General features: G+C 40.5%; 3 protein-coding genes and 1 long non-coding RNA gene across 6 annotated transcripts in view; all 4 read right to left on the bottom strand.

The window, feature by feature from the left end:
- Positions 1-45: 45 nt before the first annotated feature.
- nhp2 (NHP2 ribonucleoprotein homolog (yeast)) lies at positions 46-2,219 on the bottom strand. Its single transcript, XM_079283556.1, has 5 exons — positions 1,943-2,219; positions 1,358-1,427; positions 1,164-1,269; positions 706-846; positions 46-265 (listed from the first exon to the last, which is right to left on the bottom strand). The coding sequence occupies exons 1-4, from the start codon at positions 2,106-2,108 to the stop codon at positions 721-723; spliced, it is 468 nt and encodes a 155-aa protein (XP_079139682.1). The 5' UTR covers positions 2,109-2,219; the 3' UTR covers positions 46-265; positions 706-720.
- Positions 2,220-4,342: 2,123 nt separating this feature from the next.
- On the bottom strand, positions 4,343-10,354 carry LOC306787953 (hepatitis A virus cellular receptor 2 homolog; the record flags this gene model as incomplete). The annotated part of the gene is made up of 7 exons (XM_079283280.1): positions 4,343-5,353; positions 6,838-6,865; positions 7,412-7,496; positions 7,914-7,972; positions 8,855-8,923; positions 9,562-9,909; positions 10,318-10,354. The coding sequence occupies 7 exons, from the start codon at positions 10,352-10,354 to the stop codon at positions 5,221-5,223; spliced, it is 759 nt and encodes a 252-aa protein (XP_079139406.1). The 3' UTR covers positions 4,343-5,220.
- Positions 10,355-12,622: 2,268 nt separating this feature from the next.
- On the bottom strand, positions 12,623-18,092 carry LOC306788585 (uncharacterized protein). 3 transcript variants are annotated; one of them, XM_079284158.1, is made up of 8 exons: positions 17,616-17,718; positions 17,371-17,420; positions 17,033-17,101; positions 16,369-16,561; positions 15,954-16,165; positions 15,766-15,851; positions 14,218-14,323; positions 12,624-14,052 (listed from the first exon to the last, which is right to left on the bottom strand). In XM_079284158.1, exons 3-8 carry the CDS (start codon positions 17,079-17,081, stop codon positions 13,928-13,930), a joined length of 771 nt encoding a protein of 256 aa, XP_079140284.1. In that variant the 5' UTR covers positions 17,082-17,101; positions 17,371-17,420; positions 17,616-17,718; the 3' UTR covers positions 12,624-13,927. The 3 variants fall into 3 exon arrangements, with proteins under 3 accessions (XP_079140285.1, XP_079140284.1, XP_079140283.1); XM_079284159.1 differs by lacking the exons at positions 17,371-17,420; positions 17,616-17,718 and adding an exon at positions 17,968-18,092 and having other exon boundaries at positions 12,623-12,719; XM_079284157.1 differs by lacking the exons at positions 17,371-17,420; positions 17,616-17,718 and adding an exon at positions 17,968-18,092.
- A 1,055-nt stretch (positions 18,093-19,147) lies between these two features.
- Positions 19,148-20,557, bottom strand: part of LOC306788510 — an 8,811-nt gene continuing 7,401 nt past the window's right edge. The window contains exon 3 of the long non-coding RNA XR_013772607.1: positions 19,148-19,710. This is a non-coding gene — a long non-coding RNA (uncharacterized lncRNA). The remainder of the gene's footprint in view (positions 19,711-20,557) is intronic.

The raw sequence follows: 20,557 nt of genomic DNA, 5'->3' as shown, positions 1-20,557 counted from the left end.
TTTAAATTAACTGTGGTTCATTGAAGGACTTGTCAGACACCAGAGTCTCTTCACATGACTTTAATTAAAATCAAACTCAACACATTTAACAGCAGAAACAACAAAAGATCAAAAAAAGAAAACATTTGTAGACAATAAATCTTTTCTGCTGAATGACCAAACTGTTATTTTACAGTCGGACGTCTTAAAACCACGAAGTATTTACAGTTTGTTCGCCAAACGGCTGAATCCAGCCACCTGATTGGTCCGTCGGGTTCTTCTTTACCTGCACAACAGAACAAGAACCGTTAGCCTAGCTTAGCACAAACACTGGGAACAGGGGGAAACTGCTAGCCTAGCTACATCCTGTTTATTGATCCTGAGACGAACATTTATTTCCTTACTTTGTAAAACAAAATGTAACGAACAAATATATATAAAAGTACTGAATGTTTGTTAACTCTCTAAACATCGAGACACATTTCTCTCTGTGCTCTTGATTAAATGTCGTTTTAAGAGTTTTTTCCGATTAACGCCATTGTCACATGTGTTCAGGGACCATCGTAGCGATGAAATCCTGATAATGATTTTTTACAGCTTTTTGTTTTGGTGATAGATATGTTTTATTTAAACAATCGATATCTATATATAAATGAATCGCATGGATTCTTTGCAATTAATCGCATTGTTATGGCAAAGTTCAACGTTTTTTAACGAGCTGCTCACCGATTGGCTGACGTCTCACAGAGGTTTGGGGAGGCCGGTCACCTCGGCGACGCACTCGTCGTAGGCATCCTGGTAGTCCTCGTGAGGTTTGATCAGGATCACACAGGTCGGCCTCTTGGAGCCGGCAGAAGAACCCAGATCCTGGAACCAGAGAGGAGGAGGCGGGGCTTAGTCACATGACAACAAACAAAGATGGACGCCGCTGAGCCAGACGCCCTTTAAGAGGCAGGCAGTGGAAATAAAAATGTTTTTAAGTTAAGAGACGAAGAAGAGACAGTTCAGTACTTATTGTTATTATAATTACTATTAATACAAATATGACCATTCTTCTTAAGCCTCAGAATATGTCTCTTGTATTCCCGTCACTCTTCTACACATTGAGATGAACTACTTACTCATCCCATTATTCTGAATAACTTGTTATACGTTACTGGTTCTCGGGTCCTGGTCTCACTCACCCCTTTAGACGGGATGTAGGCGTACGGCAGGTTTCTGTCCTCACACATGACTGGCAGGTGACAGTAGACGTCTATGGGCAGCGTGTCTCCGGCCATCACCACGATGCTGCACATTAATAACACAATAAAACATCTTCACCGTTAACCTATGAGGTCATGGAGTGACCCTTTAGAAACAAACATGGCCGACTCACCCAGTCTCCCCCTTGTTGATGAACTTCTGGACTTCCTTCACTCCTCTGCGGATGTTCTTCACTTTGGAAGCTGGAACGACAGGAAACTAAAGAGTTATTGAGAGAATCACTTCATTCTCTGCAGGAAGCTCCAGTCATGCGTGGAGAGGTTCCTGAGACAATAGAACTAAACAATAGAGATGATCACAGTCAACACGTGACAGAAGGTTATTTCACAGCCTACAGCGGAACGTCTGCTGACAGAGAGCTTTACAATGTTTACTTTTTAACTCTTTTACTTCACTAAAAACATTAGAAAGTGAAGAAAATCTCCTCCAATCTGCAGCGAACTGAGTTTAATCTTAACATCATTCACACATCCGACTATTAAGATCCTGGATCATTATTAATATCATGATGACTCTGTGCCTGCACGAGGACGCTGAACAAACACTGACGCGTGTCCGGACAGCACGAGGAGAGCTTCAGAGCAACGTTTCTATCACTTTGCTTCACGTGAGCTTGACCAGAAGAACACAGCAGCCTCTGCCGCACTGCTCTGCTGCTGCGGGAGAACGTCAATGGTTCTTTAATGGTTCTTCTTACCCTTCTTCACGCACTTGTAGAGCTTCTTGCTGAGCTTCTTGGAGGCCAGCGGCTGAGCGATGGGGTTCACGTGAGCGATCAGCTCGTGGTACGACTTCTCGTTCCCGTCAGCCACCGCGGCCTCCTCTACGTCCGCAGACACCTTCTCCTTCTTCGTCTTCGTCATTTCTGATTTAATATGAATATTAATCGACAACGCTACTCGTTCACTCGGAGCTTATGTTGGTCACAACACGCGCTGCTCGAGAGGAAACCGACACGTGTTTGAGTTACGTCTTCTTCGTCTGTTAGTTTGATGGTAGAATACAACCGCGCCCCCAGCGGACCGGAGGTAGCAGCAACCAAAATAAAAGACCAGGCTCCACTGTAGTGTAGTCTCTCTCTCTCTCTCTCTCTCTCTCTCTCTCTCTCTCTCTCTCTCTCTCTCTCTCTCTCTCTCTCTCTCTCTCTCTCTCTCTCTCTCTCTCTATCTATTTCTCTATATATATATATTTCTATATATATATATACATATATGTATATATATTTATATATATATGTATATATATATATGTATATATATATATATCCATATATATATGTATATATATATATATATGTATATATACATATATATATATATATATACATATATATATAAATATATATATATATATATATATGTATATATATATATATATATACATATATATATATATATATATATCCAGTGAAAGCTCATTTAATTTGATCGAAAACTCCAGATCAGCTATAAATGGACCTTGAGCTGAGATTGTATCGTAAAATAAAAACTTCAGATTCAGTCTGCTTCCCCTTTTTATATATGATCTAGATATATTATATATATAATATATATGAATACACACAGTATATATTGTATAATATATAATACATTATATATATAATATAATGTATATATCATATAAATTGTATTATGTATATATATATAATATTATATATATTATCTAGATTCTTCCTATATTGAATGTATTCCTTTGTTTCTGTTTGTTATAAAAGTCTCTCAGTACATAATTCAAATATAATATAAGTATTTAGTTAGTGATGAAATAATACAATGTGTTGGGACAAAAAGTACAAATTAAATCACTGAAAAAGTACAAAAACAAATATTTTGGTAAATATCAGAGAACATTACAAGAATGTGAAAAAAATTATAACAAATATACAGTTTATGCAAATCAGTTCGTTAATATAAGTAAAATGAGAAGTTTAGTAAACATGTAAACAATATTCAACTTCAAACACATAACAAATGACATCACTGATTACTGGCATTACTTATAACCAATGAGAGCACAGATGTGAGTCCCAGCGATGTCATCAGCGGTGGATGATGTCACGCAGCGTGGTGGGAAGCTTCCTGTACTTCATCTCTCTGGACATCTGACACCAGACACAAGAAGGACAGAAGGACGAGGACAGACAGTCTCTGCACAGACTTCCCTGAACACACCACAGACAAGTACTCGTTAATATACTAGTTATACTAGCTAATGTATACTAGGTAATATATACACGTTATACTTGTAAATATATACGAGTTATACTAGTTAATGTGTACTAGGTAATGTGTACTCGTTAATATATACTAGTTAATGTATATGAGTTGTACGAGTTAATATGTAGTAGTTAATATATACTAGTTAATATAAACTCGTCAATGTATACTAGTTATACTAGTTAATGTAAACAAGTTGTACGAGTTAATATGTACTAGCTAATATGTACTAGTTAACATGGAGTAGTTAATATATACTCATTAATATATACTAGTTGATATATACCATTGATAGTAGTTAATGTATGTACTAGTTATACTCGTTAATATGTACTAGCTAATATATACTAGTGGTACTAGTTAATATATGAACTAGTTAAACAAGTTAATATATACTAGTTATACTAGTTAATATATGAGTTATACTAGTTAATATATACTAGTTATACTAGTTAAGATATGAGTTGTACTAGTTAATATGTACTAGTTAAGAAGAAGAACAACAAGAAGTAGAAGTAGAACAAGAAGTAGAAGAAAAATAAGTAGAAGAAAAAGAAGTAGAACAAGAAGTAGAAGTAGAAGAACAACAAATAGAAGAAGAAGAAGAAGAAGAATAACAAGAACAAGTAGAAGAACAAGAAGTAGAAGAAGAAAGCAATAGAAGGTAAAGAGTTTTGTCCTCACTCTGATGCCGTAGCGGTGACGGACAGAGACTCGCATGGACATGGTGATTGGACGGCTACATCCACAGACGTCCAGCAGAGGGAGACAGAGACTCTGACCCAACAGTCTACTGGTTCTACAGGCGAAGCACGGACAACACCAGAACGCATAGCAGCCTGCAGGAGACACACACACACACACACACACACACTTCAGCCTGCAGGACAACACACACTTTAATATATCATGTATTATTTCATATATTAATAACAATACTAATAACAATGATAATAATAATAATGATAATCATTTTAATGTACAGTCTTTCATGTCCAGGCAGCATTCACAGATCCCAGAAGTCCATTCGTCTTCTTCAGAGGACGGAACCAGAGACTGAGGCTGAGTCCAGACCACCGTCATCCTCACGCTGAGAGACACGTCTTCATCAATCATCAACAATCAACAATCGGTACGGATCAATGACTGTCGATACAATAAAACCAAAGAAGAAGAGAGATCACGATCTTACCTGTGTGTGTGTGTGTGAGAGACGCAGGTTTCAGACAGACAGGTTTGACCCGTCTGACTGGACGAGTTTCTGTTTCTTTAAAGTACGAAGACTGACGACATGTCAGTCTGAGGAGGAGAGAAAGGACTGAACACGAGTTACATCAGCTTTATTCAGCAGACTCTCCTCAAACACTACATTACCCATGAGGCTTAGAGAAATCGGTGTCCTGTGTCCTCTCTCTTTTTTCTCAGTTATCATGTTTTGTCTGAATCCTACAATACCCAGAAGCCTCGGAATTCAAACATTTGACAGATCAACATCATGATGTCGTCCTTTCTGCATCTTTTTATCAGTTTATTGTGATTAAATCTCTTCATGTCAGAAGTCCAGTCATCAACGCAGCGTTCACTACGTTTCTGTCCGGCTGCAGGCCTCTGACAGCAATGCTCTCTGGGAGTTGTAGTCCACGGTGTCTCCCTGAACGTCTCATTGGTTGTTCCTCTGCTGGCAGTCTGAAGGACCCTGAACGCCTCCTGAATCCAGGTGAAGAGTTCTCGTCGGCGTCCGTGCGTCAGCTTCGTGGGCTCAGGGGCAGTACTCGTACTCGCCTCCATCGTCTATCTGGTAGATGTTCTCCACCGCCGACTCTCGACTCTGGAGCTGCAGACCGGACTCTGGAGACCTGAACCGGACCGAACCGTGGACCTGCAGCCGAGAGCTGAAACACAGAATTCAGTCTTTATGTTCTGAAGGAAACCTGATTCAAATAAAAGCTTTATTTCTTTTTGCCTGGTGATAATATCTCCAAGTTATTTAAGATACTGAGGACTCAGGACTGGGAATTACCCACAATTCATAGCGTCGTGACATAAAACTCAGGGTTACCAGTTGGAAGCCCAGAGGCCAATGCTGTTTATTTTAGCCTGGAGGACGTTTAAAACAGGAAGTAAATAAAATGCCGGAGTTTAAAGGGACAGTTTTGTTCTTCCTCTTTTCTGTGGTGTCGTGAGTCACCGGGTCAGGTTTGAGTGTCATATATTTCCATTTTATCGTAAAGACAAGTAAATAACATCATTACAGGTAAAAGGGAATATGTGTGTGTTTGATTTTGGGGTGAACTGTCCCTTTAAGGGTTTAGGGGGGGAGTTCACACTGTGACATTTCCATCCCATCATCATCATCTTCAGCTCGCTCTGTGAATGTCAAACCACAGAAGTTTCATCACAGTTTCTGTTTGTGGTGCCAGAAAAACAGTTATGACAACAACCTGAACTGTGATATTTCATCATCAACATCTTATTCTTCATGTTCTCATAGAAAGTATCTCTTCTAATAAAGAGTTCACTTTAACCAGAGCGTGTAAAAACATTTACAAGGAGAGAGGAGAGGAGAGAGAGGAGAGAGGAGAGAGAGGAGAGAGGAGAGGAGAGAGAGGAGAGAGGAGAGAGGAGAGAGGAGAGAGGAGAGAGGAGAGAGGAGAGAGAGGAGAGAGGAGAGGAGAGAGAGGAGAGAGCAGAGGAGAGAGAGGAGAGAGGAGAGAGGAGAGAGGAGAGAGGAGAGGAGAGAGAGGAGAGAGAGGAGAGAGGAGAGGAGAGAGAGGAGAGAGGAGAGAGGAGAGAGGAGAGGAGAGAGAGGAGAGAGGAGAGGAGAGAGGAGAGAGAGGAGACGCTGAAACATGTGAATAGTTTCATATTTATAACATGTAGAGACTCATTTTGTATTCCTACATTAGTAACACTTGTAAGAAAAGTGTTTAATGATTGATGACATCATAACTGTCATTCTGCACTAAGGACATGTTCTAGTTCTACTTCTCGTCATGATGGTTCTGTTTGTGGAGCAGGACTTTTATTTTGTAGTAGAAATCAAGGAGGGAGAGTAAAATATGACAGAAGCAGAAAATAAAGTGTGAAGGTAAACGTTGAGTTTTGTGAGTTGAGGTTTAGAAAGCTCGTGTTATTCATCAGAGCCTGAAGGCAGCGTTGGGGGTCTGTTCTGACTCTGGTCCTCCTGTCGGAGGGTTTGTGGTTTTTAGGCTTCGACGCTGTGACGAAGATGAAGATGACGGTAACGTGGGGGGGGCACAGCCATGTGGTTAAACTGCCGACTCACGGTTCATCGTCAGAGAGCTGCAGTTATTAACCACAAACTTCTAAACTTCTAAAGAAACAAGAGAAGAGGAAGTTACACAACTGAACTCACAGTTTGCAGAGTCGCCTCCTTCTGAGAGCTGCAGAGACACAAACACATCAGGTCAGCTGGTCTGATGGAAACACGGAGGAACAACTGACATCAGAGACAGGAAGCCTGAAAGACGGAGGCTTCATCCACAAATACTACGTTTCATTTGAAAACGCTTATTTTATGTTCACACAGAAACTGTAAAGGAACAAAAGCAGTAAATTGTCTCCAGTACGACAGAGACTCCAGCCTCCAGCAGAGCTAGTGATGATCACATTCATTGATCCATAATCTAGTAAACTTTGATATGTTCATATTAATGTAAATTTTAAATGTGTGAGAGAAAATAGAGCAAAACCTGCAGCGTTGTAAGTCTGCAAAATAAAACCTGTTACTAGAGGAAGATCTTAAGTGTTATTAAAGAGGACCATAAAACTCCATCATTGCTTTCTCTCTCTGCTCCTCGTCCGTACTTCATCAACAATCCACCATCACCCAGCACCTTCGCCATCTTTCTCCTTCAACCCGCGAGTCAGTGCCACCGGACTAACTTTCCTAATGTCAGATGGAGGTCATGTGACGTCTGAGACATTACCGATTACGAGGACCGCTGCTGTGACCAGAGACACCAAACCGACCAGAACCAACACCAGAACCATGCTGACACTGCTGCTGCTGACCTGTGACACACACACACACACACACACAGCGCCAGGAAGCTGGAGGATAAAACAGCTATAAGGATGTGCATCGCTAGGATTTAATTGATACTAATACTTATCAATACTTTTATTGATTGATATTAAAAACACAGTGATGAAGCTGTGGTTTACACAACTAAACTACTTAGTTAAGTTTAGACAACTAAACTACTTAGTTAGGTTTACACAACTAAACTACTTAGTTAGGTTTAGACAACTAAACTACGTAGTTAGGTTTAGGTGAAGATGGGGGTTTGGGTTAAAATCACGACAGAAGTTCTGTTACTGAAGTACAGAAGTTACATGACGAATAAATCAAAGTTGACTTATGGTTTCACACAATGTTGAAAGTAAGTCTTCCACTTTTCAACCGTCTGAGTTTCTCTGACCTCTCACCTCGGGCGTGATGCTGCTGGAGGAGGAAGTCAGGAGGCGCTCGGTCGAGGTCAGCTGACCTCCAGGACGAGGAAACGAAAGCAGATGTTTGAGTGCAGCTGTGTCAGCAGCATGATGTCATGATGAACGCTTTAGACTCTGTACTTCCCTCAAAATAAATAGTTTCATCTTAACTTATGAAGTATTGACTTAAAAGCTAAATCAGTTTGATCATATGACAAATAAAATATACAATAGAATTGTATAATTTCCATGGAAACAGCATAAAATATGCAGAATAGAGCTACAAATGCACCAAACCGCAAACATACCTTTTTAATATTCAAAATGCTGGATGGACAAACAGACATTAAGCAAAACATGAATCTATATTCAGAAATATAATGTCCTTTCAATTAGCCTGTGAATCGCTTAATGCTTATTGCTAGCATGCACATAGCTACCACTAATGCTAATGGTTAGCATACACATATCCTAGTCTTGCCTATAAACTCTAATTCACAAATGTTTATAAGAGTTTATAATGTATTATGTCATCATAACAGACATTTTACAGCACTTACCTAAACAACATCATAACAATAGTCAGCAGCATCAGACTTAGTGATTAGCATGAGCTAATTGAAAGTCGTTAACGGCCATCATGAACAGTAAGTTAATAACAGTAAAGTCTGGATACATGTCGACCGAGTCCAGCGGTTCATGTGAAGCTTTGTATGTTCTGTAACTGGAGCATGAAATCATGGTGGGATTAGTAAGCTAGCTAGCTAGCTAACTAGCTACCTGCTAAATGAGTAAAACTGAACTTAATGCTCATCAAGACTCTTGTCTCAGCGTAGGAAAGATCTTTACGATCAGCAGATATTTAGAACTTCCAGGGTGGAGACACTTTGTGGTCTTTAGTGTAGAGAATGAAGATGTAGTTTCTCTCTGTGTTGTACCTGTTGTAGAAGCCGTCTGATCGGTAGTCGTCTCTCTGGTTAACGTTGTTGATGTGGTCGTCTGTGGAGCTGAAACACAAAGCAACAGCTGTGACTGTTCAATCAATCAATCAACCACCAATCTTTATACATCTGACCCATAACTGCACTCGAAAAACACTCTATAATCTTTCATTGTTATGCAGATGATACTCAATTATATCTATCGATCAAGATGAAACCAACCAGCTCGAAGACCTGGATAAGCTGCAACTTCCTGATGTTAAACTCAGACTAAACTGAAGTTATCTAGCCCAGAACACCACGAAACCAATTCTCTAAGGATATAGTTTCTCTAGATGGCATTGCTCTGGCATCCAGCAGCACCGTAAAGAATCTCTGAGTTATCTTTGATCAGTCTGTTAAATCTTTCCAATTGATCCACAATGCTGCAGCACATGTACGAACAAAAAACAAGAAAAGGTTGTTCAGGTCTTTAGTCAGGGCTGGCTCAGGTTTATAGTTTATGGGATTCATAAAGTCTCCGTCCGTCTGCTAACCAGTCAGACCTTCAGGATTTGATCACGATCAGTTGACAGGAAGTAAACATGGACCCAAACTCAACGGTCTATAAAAAAGACAAAAAGCGTAGAAACTATGGAACAATCTACCAGTGTAAACTCTGCTATATTATGAAAACGTTATTATCTAAATCAATAATTTCTCACCTTTCTCAACGACCAAATCAAAGTGATGTTTGTCGTCATTGAGCCATCCGGGTATGTGAACTCTGCACCCGTAGAGTCCAGCATCCGTCTCTGAGACGTTCAGGATCGTCAGAGAAACGTCTCCATCCTCCAGTCGTCCCAGTAACTGATACCTGCTGGAAACTCTGGTTCCTTCCTCCACATTGTGTCCGTCGGTGGAGAGGAGCTGGTCGCTGCATCCTGAGGCTGGTATTACACCTCGAGCCCAACAGATGAACAGCGCCCCGTAATATGTGATGTCGTATTCACAGAACAGAGTGACGTCTTCACCTGTTCGGCCGACAACACTGCTGCCGTCACTTTCACTGACTGTCGGACACAAACAAACGCTGTAAAATCAGATCTCAACCTGTTCTAATCTGCTGCTTTATCCGGTTTATATTCCCTCAGGTTTGTCTGAAAGTCAAATTTCCCAAAAGAAATGAAAATAAAACCCAAACGTGTGTGTTTAAAAGTGTTAAATATGACGTAATATATAATTAATTTGATGAATATCAAAACTGACTGTCAGTCAAAAGAAAAGAGTGCAAAAACAGAAAGAAACATTTGTTTTCTACGAATCTACAAATAAATGCTGCGAAGAAGAAACAGTGTTATTGTGAGTAATATTAACAGAAACCAAACAACACCCCGAGAAAAACATAAAGTTCTTAAGTTCTATTAAAGTGTTTGATTTCTTGTAAATGGAGAAATGGTGATAAAGTAAATATACGTCACCTGTGAGGAGAGCGAGCAACAGAACGATCTCCATCATGGGTTCGGGTTAGTTACTGACACAGTTTCATCACTCTCTCACATTTAAACTCACACTGAGTCACAGCTGCACTGCACACTGTAAAAAATGACCTGCTGCTTCAGAGAGAAGAAAAAAAAACACAATGAAAAAAGAAAGAAACAAAGAAAGAGATTTTTAAACATGTTTCTTTAAATCAGGCACAAATATAAGGAGGGTACAAGGACCTCGTAGTAAAAACCTAGTTCCCTCTTCTCCTTAGTAGCCCCCACAGGACTCCCGGAGGGACACGGTTGTAAACCCTGATAATTGGAGTCCACTTTCCGGTCTACCTGTTTAAAAAAACTAAACCACCTAAACCAGGTCTGCTACTCCGGAGGCACAGTCCCGACTTCAAAGTGACACTGAAAAGGTGTTTATAAGAAAATAATGTAACAAAACATAACAAAACATAACGTGACAAAACATAACAAAACATAACAAAACATAGTAAAACATGACATGGTGTAACATAATGTAACGTAACATAACAAAACTAAACAAAATGTGACAAAACATACAGTAACATAACGCAGTGGTGGGCCGTCAGGGCCTGCAAGGCCTTCTCTGCTGGCCTAAACAGAATCACAAAGCTATATATATAAAAAAAAAAAAAAAGGATCAAAAAAATAAAAAATCTATTTGATCATTTAATAATTTTTCTTTAATACACTACATGTATTATAATTCATACAAATATTTTCCCCATTATCTTATGTTCTCATTGCACAGCTCCTGTCTTCCTCAGTTGCTCTGCTTCCAGTGCAGCTTGTTTTAAGTAGAGCTGTTATCCAATCAGATCTCACCTCTGTGTCTCTAGGTAGAACAGAGCCCGAGGCCTGCAGACTCTCACCTGCAGCCAGTGCAGATTAAAGTACATGGGGACGATATTGTTGATTGTCATGGTGTTCAACCAATCAGATCTTTAGTTTGACATGGTGGGCGTATTCTTTGACGTGTCAGCGCCTGCTAGCCGCCTATAATGACGTCAGCATTACGTGCAGCTCAGTGTTCATCTGTAGCTTTCCCGCTAGGTGCAGAGTGTGCTGTGATTGGTCAGTGGGCGAGCACGTGACTATCGTGAACCGAAACTTAACAGCCAGCAGAGGCTGATGGGTAGTGAATCACATCACGTGATGCAGCTCAGCCAATCAAAATGCATTGTGACTGAGTTGAGCTGCACCATGACAGAGAGTGCTGAGAGGAGGAAAGACACTGCAGAGCAGTACGTTCAACGTTCAGGTTAAAGTAAAACCCTCTGATACTCTTTGGGTCACGGCTGGTCATGAAGGAATGACGGTGGATCCCACAGCCAGACCAGCTGAGAACATTATATTTTACTGAATTTAGGCTTTTTCATTTTCTAAATGCTCGAGCGTTATTCAAACGACTCGTACCGAACAGTTTAATACGAAGACGTACATAGTTACAGCCTTAAACATGAGCTGTGGCGCCACAATGTGGTTATAAGGTGGTATTTCAGCTGCAGGACAGCAGTGAAGGCCCAGGTATAAAATGACCGGCCCGCTACTGACATAACGTAACTTAACATGGTAAAACATAGGTAACGTAATTTCACAGAACATAACGTAACAGAATTTAACAACGTAATTGAATGTATCAACACGTAACCGATGTCACGACCTGGCTCTGACAGTCATGACCTAATCAGGGAGACGCAGACAGTTTACCAAAAGCAAAGAGTTTTGTTCAACGTAAGACGTCTACTGACAAATGGTGGCTGGAACGAGCCGTCCTCGTTCCTCCACGGGGAGATAGGAGAGCGCCCTGGTTGCCAGGAAGGCGGGGCCTTTATATTACTCAAATATTATTTGAGTGTAAAGTCACCAGAGGGAGTGTAAACATGTGGTCAGCGCATGACTAATGTAATGGTAAAATATGCATTTGATCTATGTCCTCGTTGTGAAACCGAAACGTACGTGTGGTGAAAACTAGGCAGTAATGAGGAACTTGAAGTTGAAGTCTCATCTTACCTTGAAACCGTAACTGATTCCCAGTTGAGCGCATCGAGCAGGAACCAGATAATGAGCAGATCAAGACCTGTACTCCCCTACGTTACGTATGATTCATCTTGTATTGAATCTTGTACTTAGTCGAAGCTTTGCCACAGTCTACTGAATACGTAGCTGTGGTATTCTCTTCCCTCTTGCAAGCGAATAAACAGACAAAGACAACTTTGAATCTTCTGAAGACTTTATTATTGATTTGTGAACAAAACTCTCTTCTCCCGATTAACATAGAAATCTTCCACCATACTTCCTGTTGGCGGCGTTAGATGTTCACAGTTTTCTGATTCTCTGACTCTCATCTTTAACTTCATCAGAAGCTGAAAAAGGACAGCAGAGATCCACACTGTAAGAAATATCTGCAGCTCAAACTGAATTTATTACAATTAACAAAAATAATCTTTCAACCATCACTTAGTTGACTGAGAGGGGGAAGCTCCTCCCACATGTTCAGTTCTGCATCTCCAGTAAACATGTTTCAGAAAATTTGAGAAAATTAGGGACATAATTACGAGACAACATTCAATTATAATTGTTTCTCCTTAAAATAATTATTTACAATAAACAGATCAAATTTCACCTGAAAGTTTTAGTTTGGGCACAGCATTCATTTTGTATTTCCTTACATATCAATGAATAAATGTAAATATATTTATATTCCTGATGTATGTGTTATGAATGCAACAATAAAAATGTTTTTTATATTCATCCGCCCCAAAATTATTCAATTTAAAACATATTTTGAAAAGCTAATGAATGTAAATATTAATATTAATACGGCTACCATTGAAGCCACTGAAGTGTCTTTTTTAATGCTACAGCGCCCCCTACAGGCATCAGTCGTCATTACAGCCTCCACATGAACCTCATTTGAGAAAACTAGTTAAAAGAAGTTAAAACATTTCGTGAATTCATCAACTCATTAGTCAAACTAATAAACATTGATTTTTTACTACAAGTTAATGATAAAAGTTGAGTTGAATTAACATTTTATAGAACAGAGAGCAGGCTGCAGTACCACCTGTGGCCACAGAGTGTAAGTGTAAACTCATGACGCTGTTTCCACGTGTTGGCAAATGACAGAAAACTGATATGAACAAACACAATTTTACTTTTATCACTTTAAAAGACACCAAAACTAAAACAAGATGACGACATTATGGATTCCAGTGGACGTTTAATAGTCCAACAGAAGATTAACAGAACATTTAGATTAAGTCAAATTATTTATATCTTAAGTTAAAGATACAAATATATATGTGATAAGATATTTATTATCTGTGGTTACTTATTGTAGCATTTTAATCCACTACACTGCAGTCTATGGACATCCAGCGCTGTTTCATTGTGAGAAAAACTTGAAACATTAATTTATTATTGATTAAATATTGGTCAAATAGTTATAAAGTAAAGATGATTGGAGATATAAACACAACTACAAATCAAAAGGTATAAACATAAACAACGCTGAGATATGAATGTATGAATATGATCAAATAATCACGAGGATCCAGTTTAAGTTGAATGTTTAGTTTTTTGTTTCTCTGACTTCAGGAAGACATTCATAGGACATTCCTGTTTCTACACAGAGCTCCGCCTCCTCCTCCTCCTCTGATTGGTTCACCCTCCTGTCGCTCTGTGACCTCCAAACACCTGCCGATGCACGCGCGCACACACACACACACACACACACACAGGTTGATATGATAAATAAAGACTTAATTTGTTGTTATTTATTGACGGTTTGCTGTGTTTACTGTTCTTTGTTTTTGTAATTCTTGTTTTGTTATTTTTGTGTGTGTGTGTGTGTGTACTGACTGTAAGCAGCCGTCAGCAGCAGAGCAGGAATGAAGATGATGAAGGACACTCTCACAGTGTTTCCGATGAAGCTCTGCAGACTGTTGACCTGCTGCTGCTCAGACGACTGACAACAAACAAACATGCAGGTCAGCTAGCTCAGAGGAGAGCGTCATAACGTTAGCTAGCTCAGAGGAGTGTCGTAACGTTAGCTAGCTCAGAGGAGAGCGTCGTAACGTTAACTAGCTCAGTGGAGAGCATCGTAACATTAGCTAGCTCAGTGGAGAGCGTCGTAACGTTAACTAGCTCAGTGGAGAGCATCGTAACGTTAGCTAGCTCAGTGGAGAGCGTCGTAACGTTAACTAGCTCAGTGGAGAGCGTCGTAACGTTAACTAGCTCAGAGGAGAGCGTCGTAATGTTAACTAGCTCAGAGGAGAGCGTCGTAACATTAGCTAGCTCAGAGGAGAGCGTCGTAACGTTAACTAGCTCAGTGGAGAGCGTCGTAACATTAGCTAGCTCAGAGGAGAGCGTCGTAACGTTAACTAGCTCAGAGGAGAGCGTCGTAATGTTAACTAGCTCAGAGGAGAGCGTCGTAACATTAGCTAGCTCAGAGGAGAGCGTCGTAACGTTAACTAGCTCAGTGGAGAGCGTCGTAACATTAGCTAGCTCAGAGGAGAGCGTCGTAACGTTAACTAGCTCAGAGGAGAGCGTCGTAACATTAGCTAGCTCAGAGGAGAGTGTCGTAACGTTAACTAGCTCAGAGGAGAGCGTCGTAACGTTAACTAGCTCAGAGGAGAGCGTCGTAACATTAGCTAGCTCAGAGGAGAGCGTCGTAACGTTAGCTAGCTCAGAGGAGAGCGTCGTAACGTTAGCTAGCTCAGAGGAGAGCGTCGTAACGTTAGCTAGCTCAGAGGAGAGCGTCGTAACGTTAACTAGCTCAGAGGAGAGCGTCGTAACGTTAACTAGCTCAGAGGAGAGCGTCGTAACATTAGCTAGCTCAGAGGAGAGCGTCGTAACGTTAGCTAGCTCAGAGGAGAGCGTCGTAACGTTAGCTAGCTCAGAGGAGAGCGTCGTAACGTTAACTAGCTCAGAGGAGAGCGTCGTAACGTTAACTAGCTCAGAGGAGAGCGTCGTAACGTTAGCTAGCTCAGTGGAGAGCGTCGTTTGGTTTTGTATAAAGGGGGGGGGACTATTGTTGCGTGCTGTGTTGTACTGGGACGTGTTTGACCGTGGCACAGCGACAGCAGAAGGACACGTGAAGCGGCAGAAGTCGCTAAAAGTGTTAAAGTAAAGTAAAGTCGAAGTGTTACGGTTTAAGTTAAAGTGATCATCTTTGATCGTCTGTTTCAAGTGGACTCATTTCCCTCTCGGTTGTGTGCAGCCAGTGAGGTACGTTATGCTTGTAAACTCGTTATCGTGCATATTTGCGTGCAAGCTGTGTTTTATGTAATGTTAACGTCTGATTATTTTGTATGTCTAAATGTATTTATAGTTTGACGGTGGTGTTGAAGGAGTGTATTTGCTGGAGGGAGTGATAGATATTAATTGTTTGTGTTTAGTCTCTGTCACCTGAACCAGAGCCACCATTGGTCCTGTTGAGTTCTCCCCCGTGACATCACTTCCTGTCTTCTCCGTCACCTCCCTTGTTTTGTAACCTGTCAATCAGATGAGATAATATAAAATAAAATAAATCGCCAAAACATACTAGCCGGTCCCTGCAGGTGTGTCTACACCTTGTAGGTCCGTCTGGTGCTCACCTGGTGTGTGTGGTGCGTTCAGGTTCCCGGCATCCCCAGCGTCTGAGGAGTCTGAGGAGTCCGAGGCGAACGTACGGTCGATGACGATGAGGTGCACGCTGGTCGTCTGGTCGTTGAACAAACCGGTCAGCTGAACTCTGCAGTGATAGAAACCAGAGTCTGACGGTCGAGAGTTGGAGATGGTCAGAGACGAGGACGAGGACACGGAGTACCTGAAGGCCACATCACAGTCTTATTTTAATTACAGCTGATCGTAGGAACTTTTAGTTAGTGGTGATTCTGGTGGCCCCTGTGGACTAAAGTGGTAGTGTTTCTAAGCACCAGAGTCCCTTTAAAAAAGGGTCTGACAGGAGACACCTGGTACCTGAGTGACTTCCTGTACGCGAGCTGGTCTCAGATCAGAGACACCTGGTACCTGAGTGACTTCCTGTATGCGAGCTGGTCTCCGGCGACCTGGACCACCATGTCCCGGCAGGTGAACAGTGACGGTTGGCCCCTCCCCCAGCACACCTCCACTCCTCTCTGATTCGCTGCCTCCGAGCGACACGGCAGCGTCACTTCCCTCCCGGCCACGCCCACCACCGTCTCCGTGGCGACCGCCGACATGCCTCAGAGGACAAAGGAGACATAAGAAGGACACTTGTCTATCTTCTTCTATTATTCAGACACATCTTGTTATGTATTCACACATTCAACAGACTCCTTAATTAAAAACGAGGAGAGAGGAGACGGGCGACGGGAGGAGATGAGAAGAGAGGAGAGAGGAGACGAGGAGAGAGGTGAGAAGGTGAGGAGAGAGGAGGAGACGACGAGACGAAGAGAGGAGACAAGGAGAGAGGAGATGAGGGGAGAGGAGACGAGGAGAGAGGACCGCCGACATGCCTCAGAACATTGTTCATCTTCTTCCACACATTAGACACATCTGGATGTTATGATCTCATCAAATGTTTCCACACATTCAACAGACTCTTTAATCATTCGTCAAAGATTAAAACAACGATCCAAAGTGTCCACTTTATTTGGGACACCTTATTTGTTTCTATTATTCTGTCCACCCCTCTGAGGAGCTCCAGACTCACCTGAGAGGACGAAGACACGGACGAAGGTGTAGAGAAGCAGCCGCAGCATGTTGTAGAATGTCGAGTGTCCTGCAGACAGACAGACTGAGACTTAGTGATGTCACTTCCTGTTTCCATCCTGATATTAATAGACTGAGCAGGAGAAGAGTCACTTTGTTTCACTTCTTCTTTTAAAAACTTCATGAAGCTGTTGTTCAGAAGGAAGATGGTGAAACGCGTTGAAGAACATCCACTGAAAATATGTTGTGCAAATATATATATTATGATGTATTTATATTTCCAGTACGAGGAATGTGATTAGAGAGGAATGAGGAGACGAGAGTCCAAGAACAACTCACCTCTGACCTGATGTCTGAAAACACTGAAGACTTTATTACTGAGGGCTTTACTGAGGAGACGAGGAGAGAGGAGAGAGGAGATGAGGGGGGAGGAGAGAGGAGACGGGGAAAGAGGAGAGAGGAGACGAGGAGAGAGGAGAGGAGATGAGGAGAGAGGGGGGAGGAGAGAGGAGACGGGGAGAGAGGAGAGAGGAGAGGAGATGAGGAGAGAGGAGATGAGGAGAGATGAGAGGCTCCTCCATTACCTCCTGTTAGCTCCTGTTAGCTCCTGTTAGCTCCTGTTAGCTGCCTTTAGCACTGGTTGTCTTCTGTTAGCACCCGTCAGCTCAGCGAAAGCTACGTAATTACGTAAACAGTGGAATCTATACGCACCACGATTGTCGTCTCCTAACTCCTTCACACCTTTCCTTGACCTCATGACCTTTTCCCATAGAGGTCAAGGAGAAGTGGTTAGGAAAGGACGTTAGGAGGTCATTCTTTGGACTCTTCAGTGTGTCAGACAGCTGATCTCCAGTGAGTTTCTATTGGTTGAGTTTATCACACGTTGAGGATCATGTGACCCTTTAAGTCCTCTAGGGTACATCTCAAGTCTCTCACTCGTCATGTCCTCGCTCCTCGCTTGAACCAGAAGTTGTTCTGCTCCTTCATATTGACGGCCGTCCCAAAGCTCTTATTTAGCTCTGAGGAGCGAGGACACCCGAGACCAGACTTCCAGGAAGTGTGTCATCGGCCGACACGCCCCCTCATTGTTCATCTGTCATGTGATTGGACGCTGCAGCCGATCGGACTGATGAGATTTTGTTCAACATGTAAACAGTGAAGACGGATCACAGAATAAACGAGTTTATATTTTATTCGTTTTCTGATTCAACATCTGATTTAAATAAATGTTCATTGTAGTCCACAGTCACAATTTCAAAACGTAGACAATAATTCATAAATAAGACGATCGCATTCCGCTGATAGAAATGGATCCTGAGCTTATAAACAGAACACGGGACACAGTTTGTGAACATACTACAGAGAGAAACACTCTACAGTGGTGATCACTGTGTGTCTTTATTAGTTATTATATTATTAGTTACTGTTATTAAGTACAGTGATGATCACTGTGTGTCTTTATTAGTTATTATATTATTAGTTACTGTTATTAAGTACAGTGATGATCACTGTGTGTCTTTATTAGTTATTATATTATTAGTTACTGTTATTAAGTACAGTGATGATCACTGTGTCTTTATTAGTTATTATATTATTAGTTACTGTTATTAAGTACAGTGGTGATCACTGTGTGTCTTTATTAGTTATTATATTATTAGTTACTGTTATTAAGTACAGTGATGATCACTGTGTGTCTTTATTAGTTATTATATTATTAGTTACTGTTATTAAGTACAGTGGTGATCACTGTGTGTCTTTATTAGTTATTATATTATTAGTTACTGTTATTAAGTACAGTGATGATCACTGTGTGTCTTTATTAGTTATTATATTATTAGTTACTGTTATTAAGTACAGTGATGATCACTGTGTCTTTATTAGTTATTATATTATTAGTTACTGTTATTAAGTACAGTGGTGATCACTGTGTGTCTTTATTAGTTATTATATTATTAGTTACTGTTATTAAGTACAGTGATGATCACTGTGTGTCTTTATTAGTTATTATATTATTAGTTACTGTTATTAAGTACAGTGGTGATCACTGTGTGTCTTTATTAGTTATTATATTATTAGTTACTGTTATTAAGTACAGTGATGATCACTGTGTGTCTTTATTAGTTATTATATTATTAGTTACTGTTATTAAGTACAGTGGTGATCACTGTGTGTCTTTATTAGTTATTATATTATTAGTTACTGTTATTAAGTACAGTGATGATCACTGTGTGTCTTTATTAGTTATTATATTATTAGTTACTGTTATTAAGTACAGTGATCATGTGAACAGACAAATATCAAAAGTCTCTCCAGCTGTTGAAGCCGACTGACAGCTGATCAGCTGATCCTCAGTCATCAGAAACAGACGTCGCTTCACGTGACGCTTCAGAGGAAAGGACGTCTCATGTCTCCTAAAACATATTTCCTAGTTCCTCTCTCCTTGCATGGTTTCCTCCATGCTTCCCTGGTGGGAGGGACTAAGACGCAAGGAAAGGACCCAAGTGAGGGAAACGGGGATGCATTAAGAGACTTGAGATGTGTCCTTTATGTTTGGTCTGGAGGCCTTCAGGCGTCTTCTTCTGGTGCTCAGATGGAAACGCTTGAGTGTCTCTGGAGGACCTGAGAGCTCTGAGTCGGTTCTTCTTCTGCGCTTCAACAACGACGGTGAGGATGAAAACACTACGAGAGAGAAACACGACGACACAAACAGGAAGGGAATCAACCAGAGAGCTGAAAGACACCGCTGGTACGGTGGTCCATGAAGGCAACACACTAATAAAGCACAGAAGAAGAGGTCACACTCACTCACACACACACACACACACACACACACACACACACACACACACACACACACACACACACTAGTATTAAACAGCATTAAACAAATGGTTCCAGCTGTTCATTAGACACCAGTGAGGGTGGTCTGATCTCTCACCACTCTTCTTCTCTGGTTGTTAAAGAAGCAGCAGGATAAACAGAGGCTCCTGTACGGCAGCCCTGCAGGGACAAAACTCCTCGTCGCTAAAAAGCAAAAGCATCACATGTCACGTGACTCACTGCACCACACTCCTGACATGAGTTCACTGATTTAGGAAAATTATATTGGCGATAATTTACATTTTATCTCACTTAATAAATCTTAATAAACAAGATCATATTCTCCAGATCAATCTATTGATTAATTTATTAAAATAATATGTTTGAACATACTTGAATATTTATGAAACTTATTTGTTAAATGTTTAAAGTATCTATAATCAATTTATTACAATAATAATATAAATTATTATGATTGTTATAAATATTATAATTATTATAAAAATAGTTATTGTATATTTTTATTTGTGTTTTATTTGTTTGACATGTATGTATCCTATCGTGTTTATATATATATATATCTATATATATATATATTTATAGATATATATATATATATATATATATATATATATAAATATATATAAATATATATATATAGATATATATATATAGATATATATATATATTAAGCACTTTAAAGCTC

Source organism: Melanostigma gelatinosum, assembly GCF_949748355.1.
Source record: "Melanostigma gelatinosum genome assembly, chromosome: 14".
Lineage (NCBI taxonomy): Eukaryota > Metazoa > Chordata > Actinopteri > Perciformes > Zoarcidae > Melanostigma > Melanostigma gelatinosum.
This window is presented reverse-complemented; position numbering and strand designations above follow the sequence as displayed.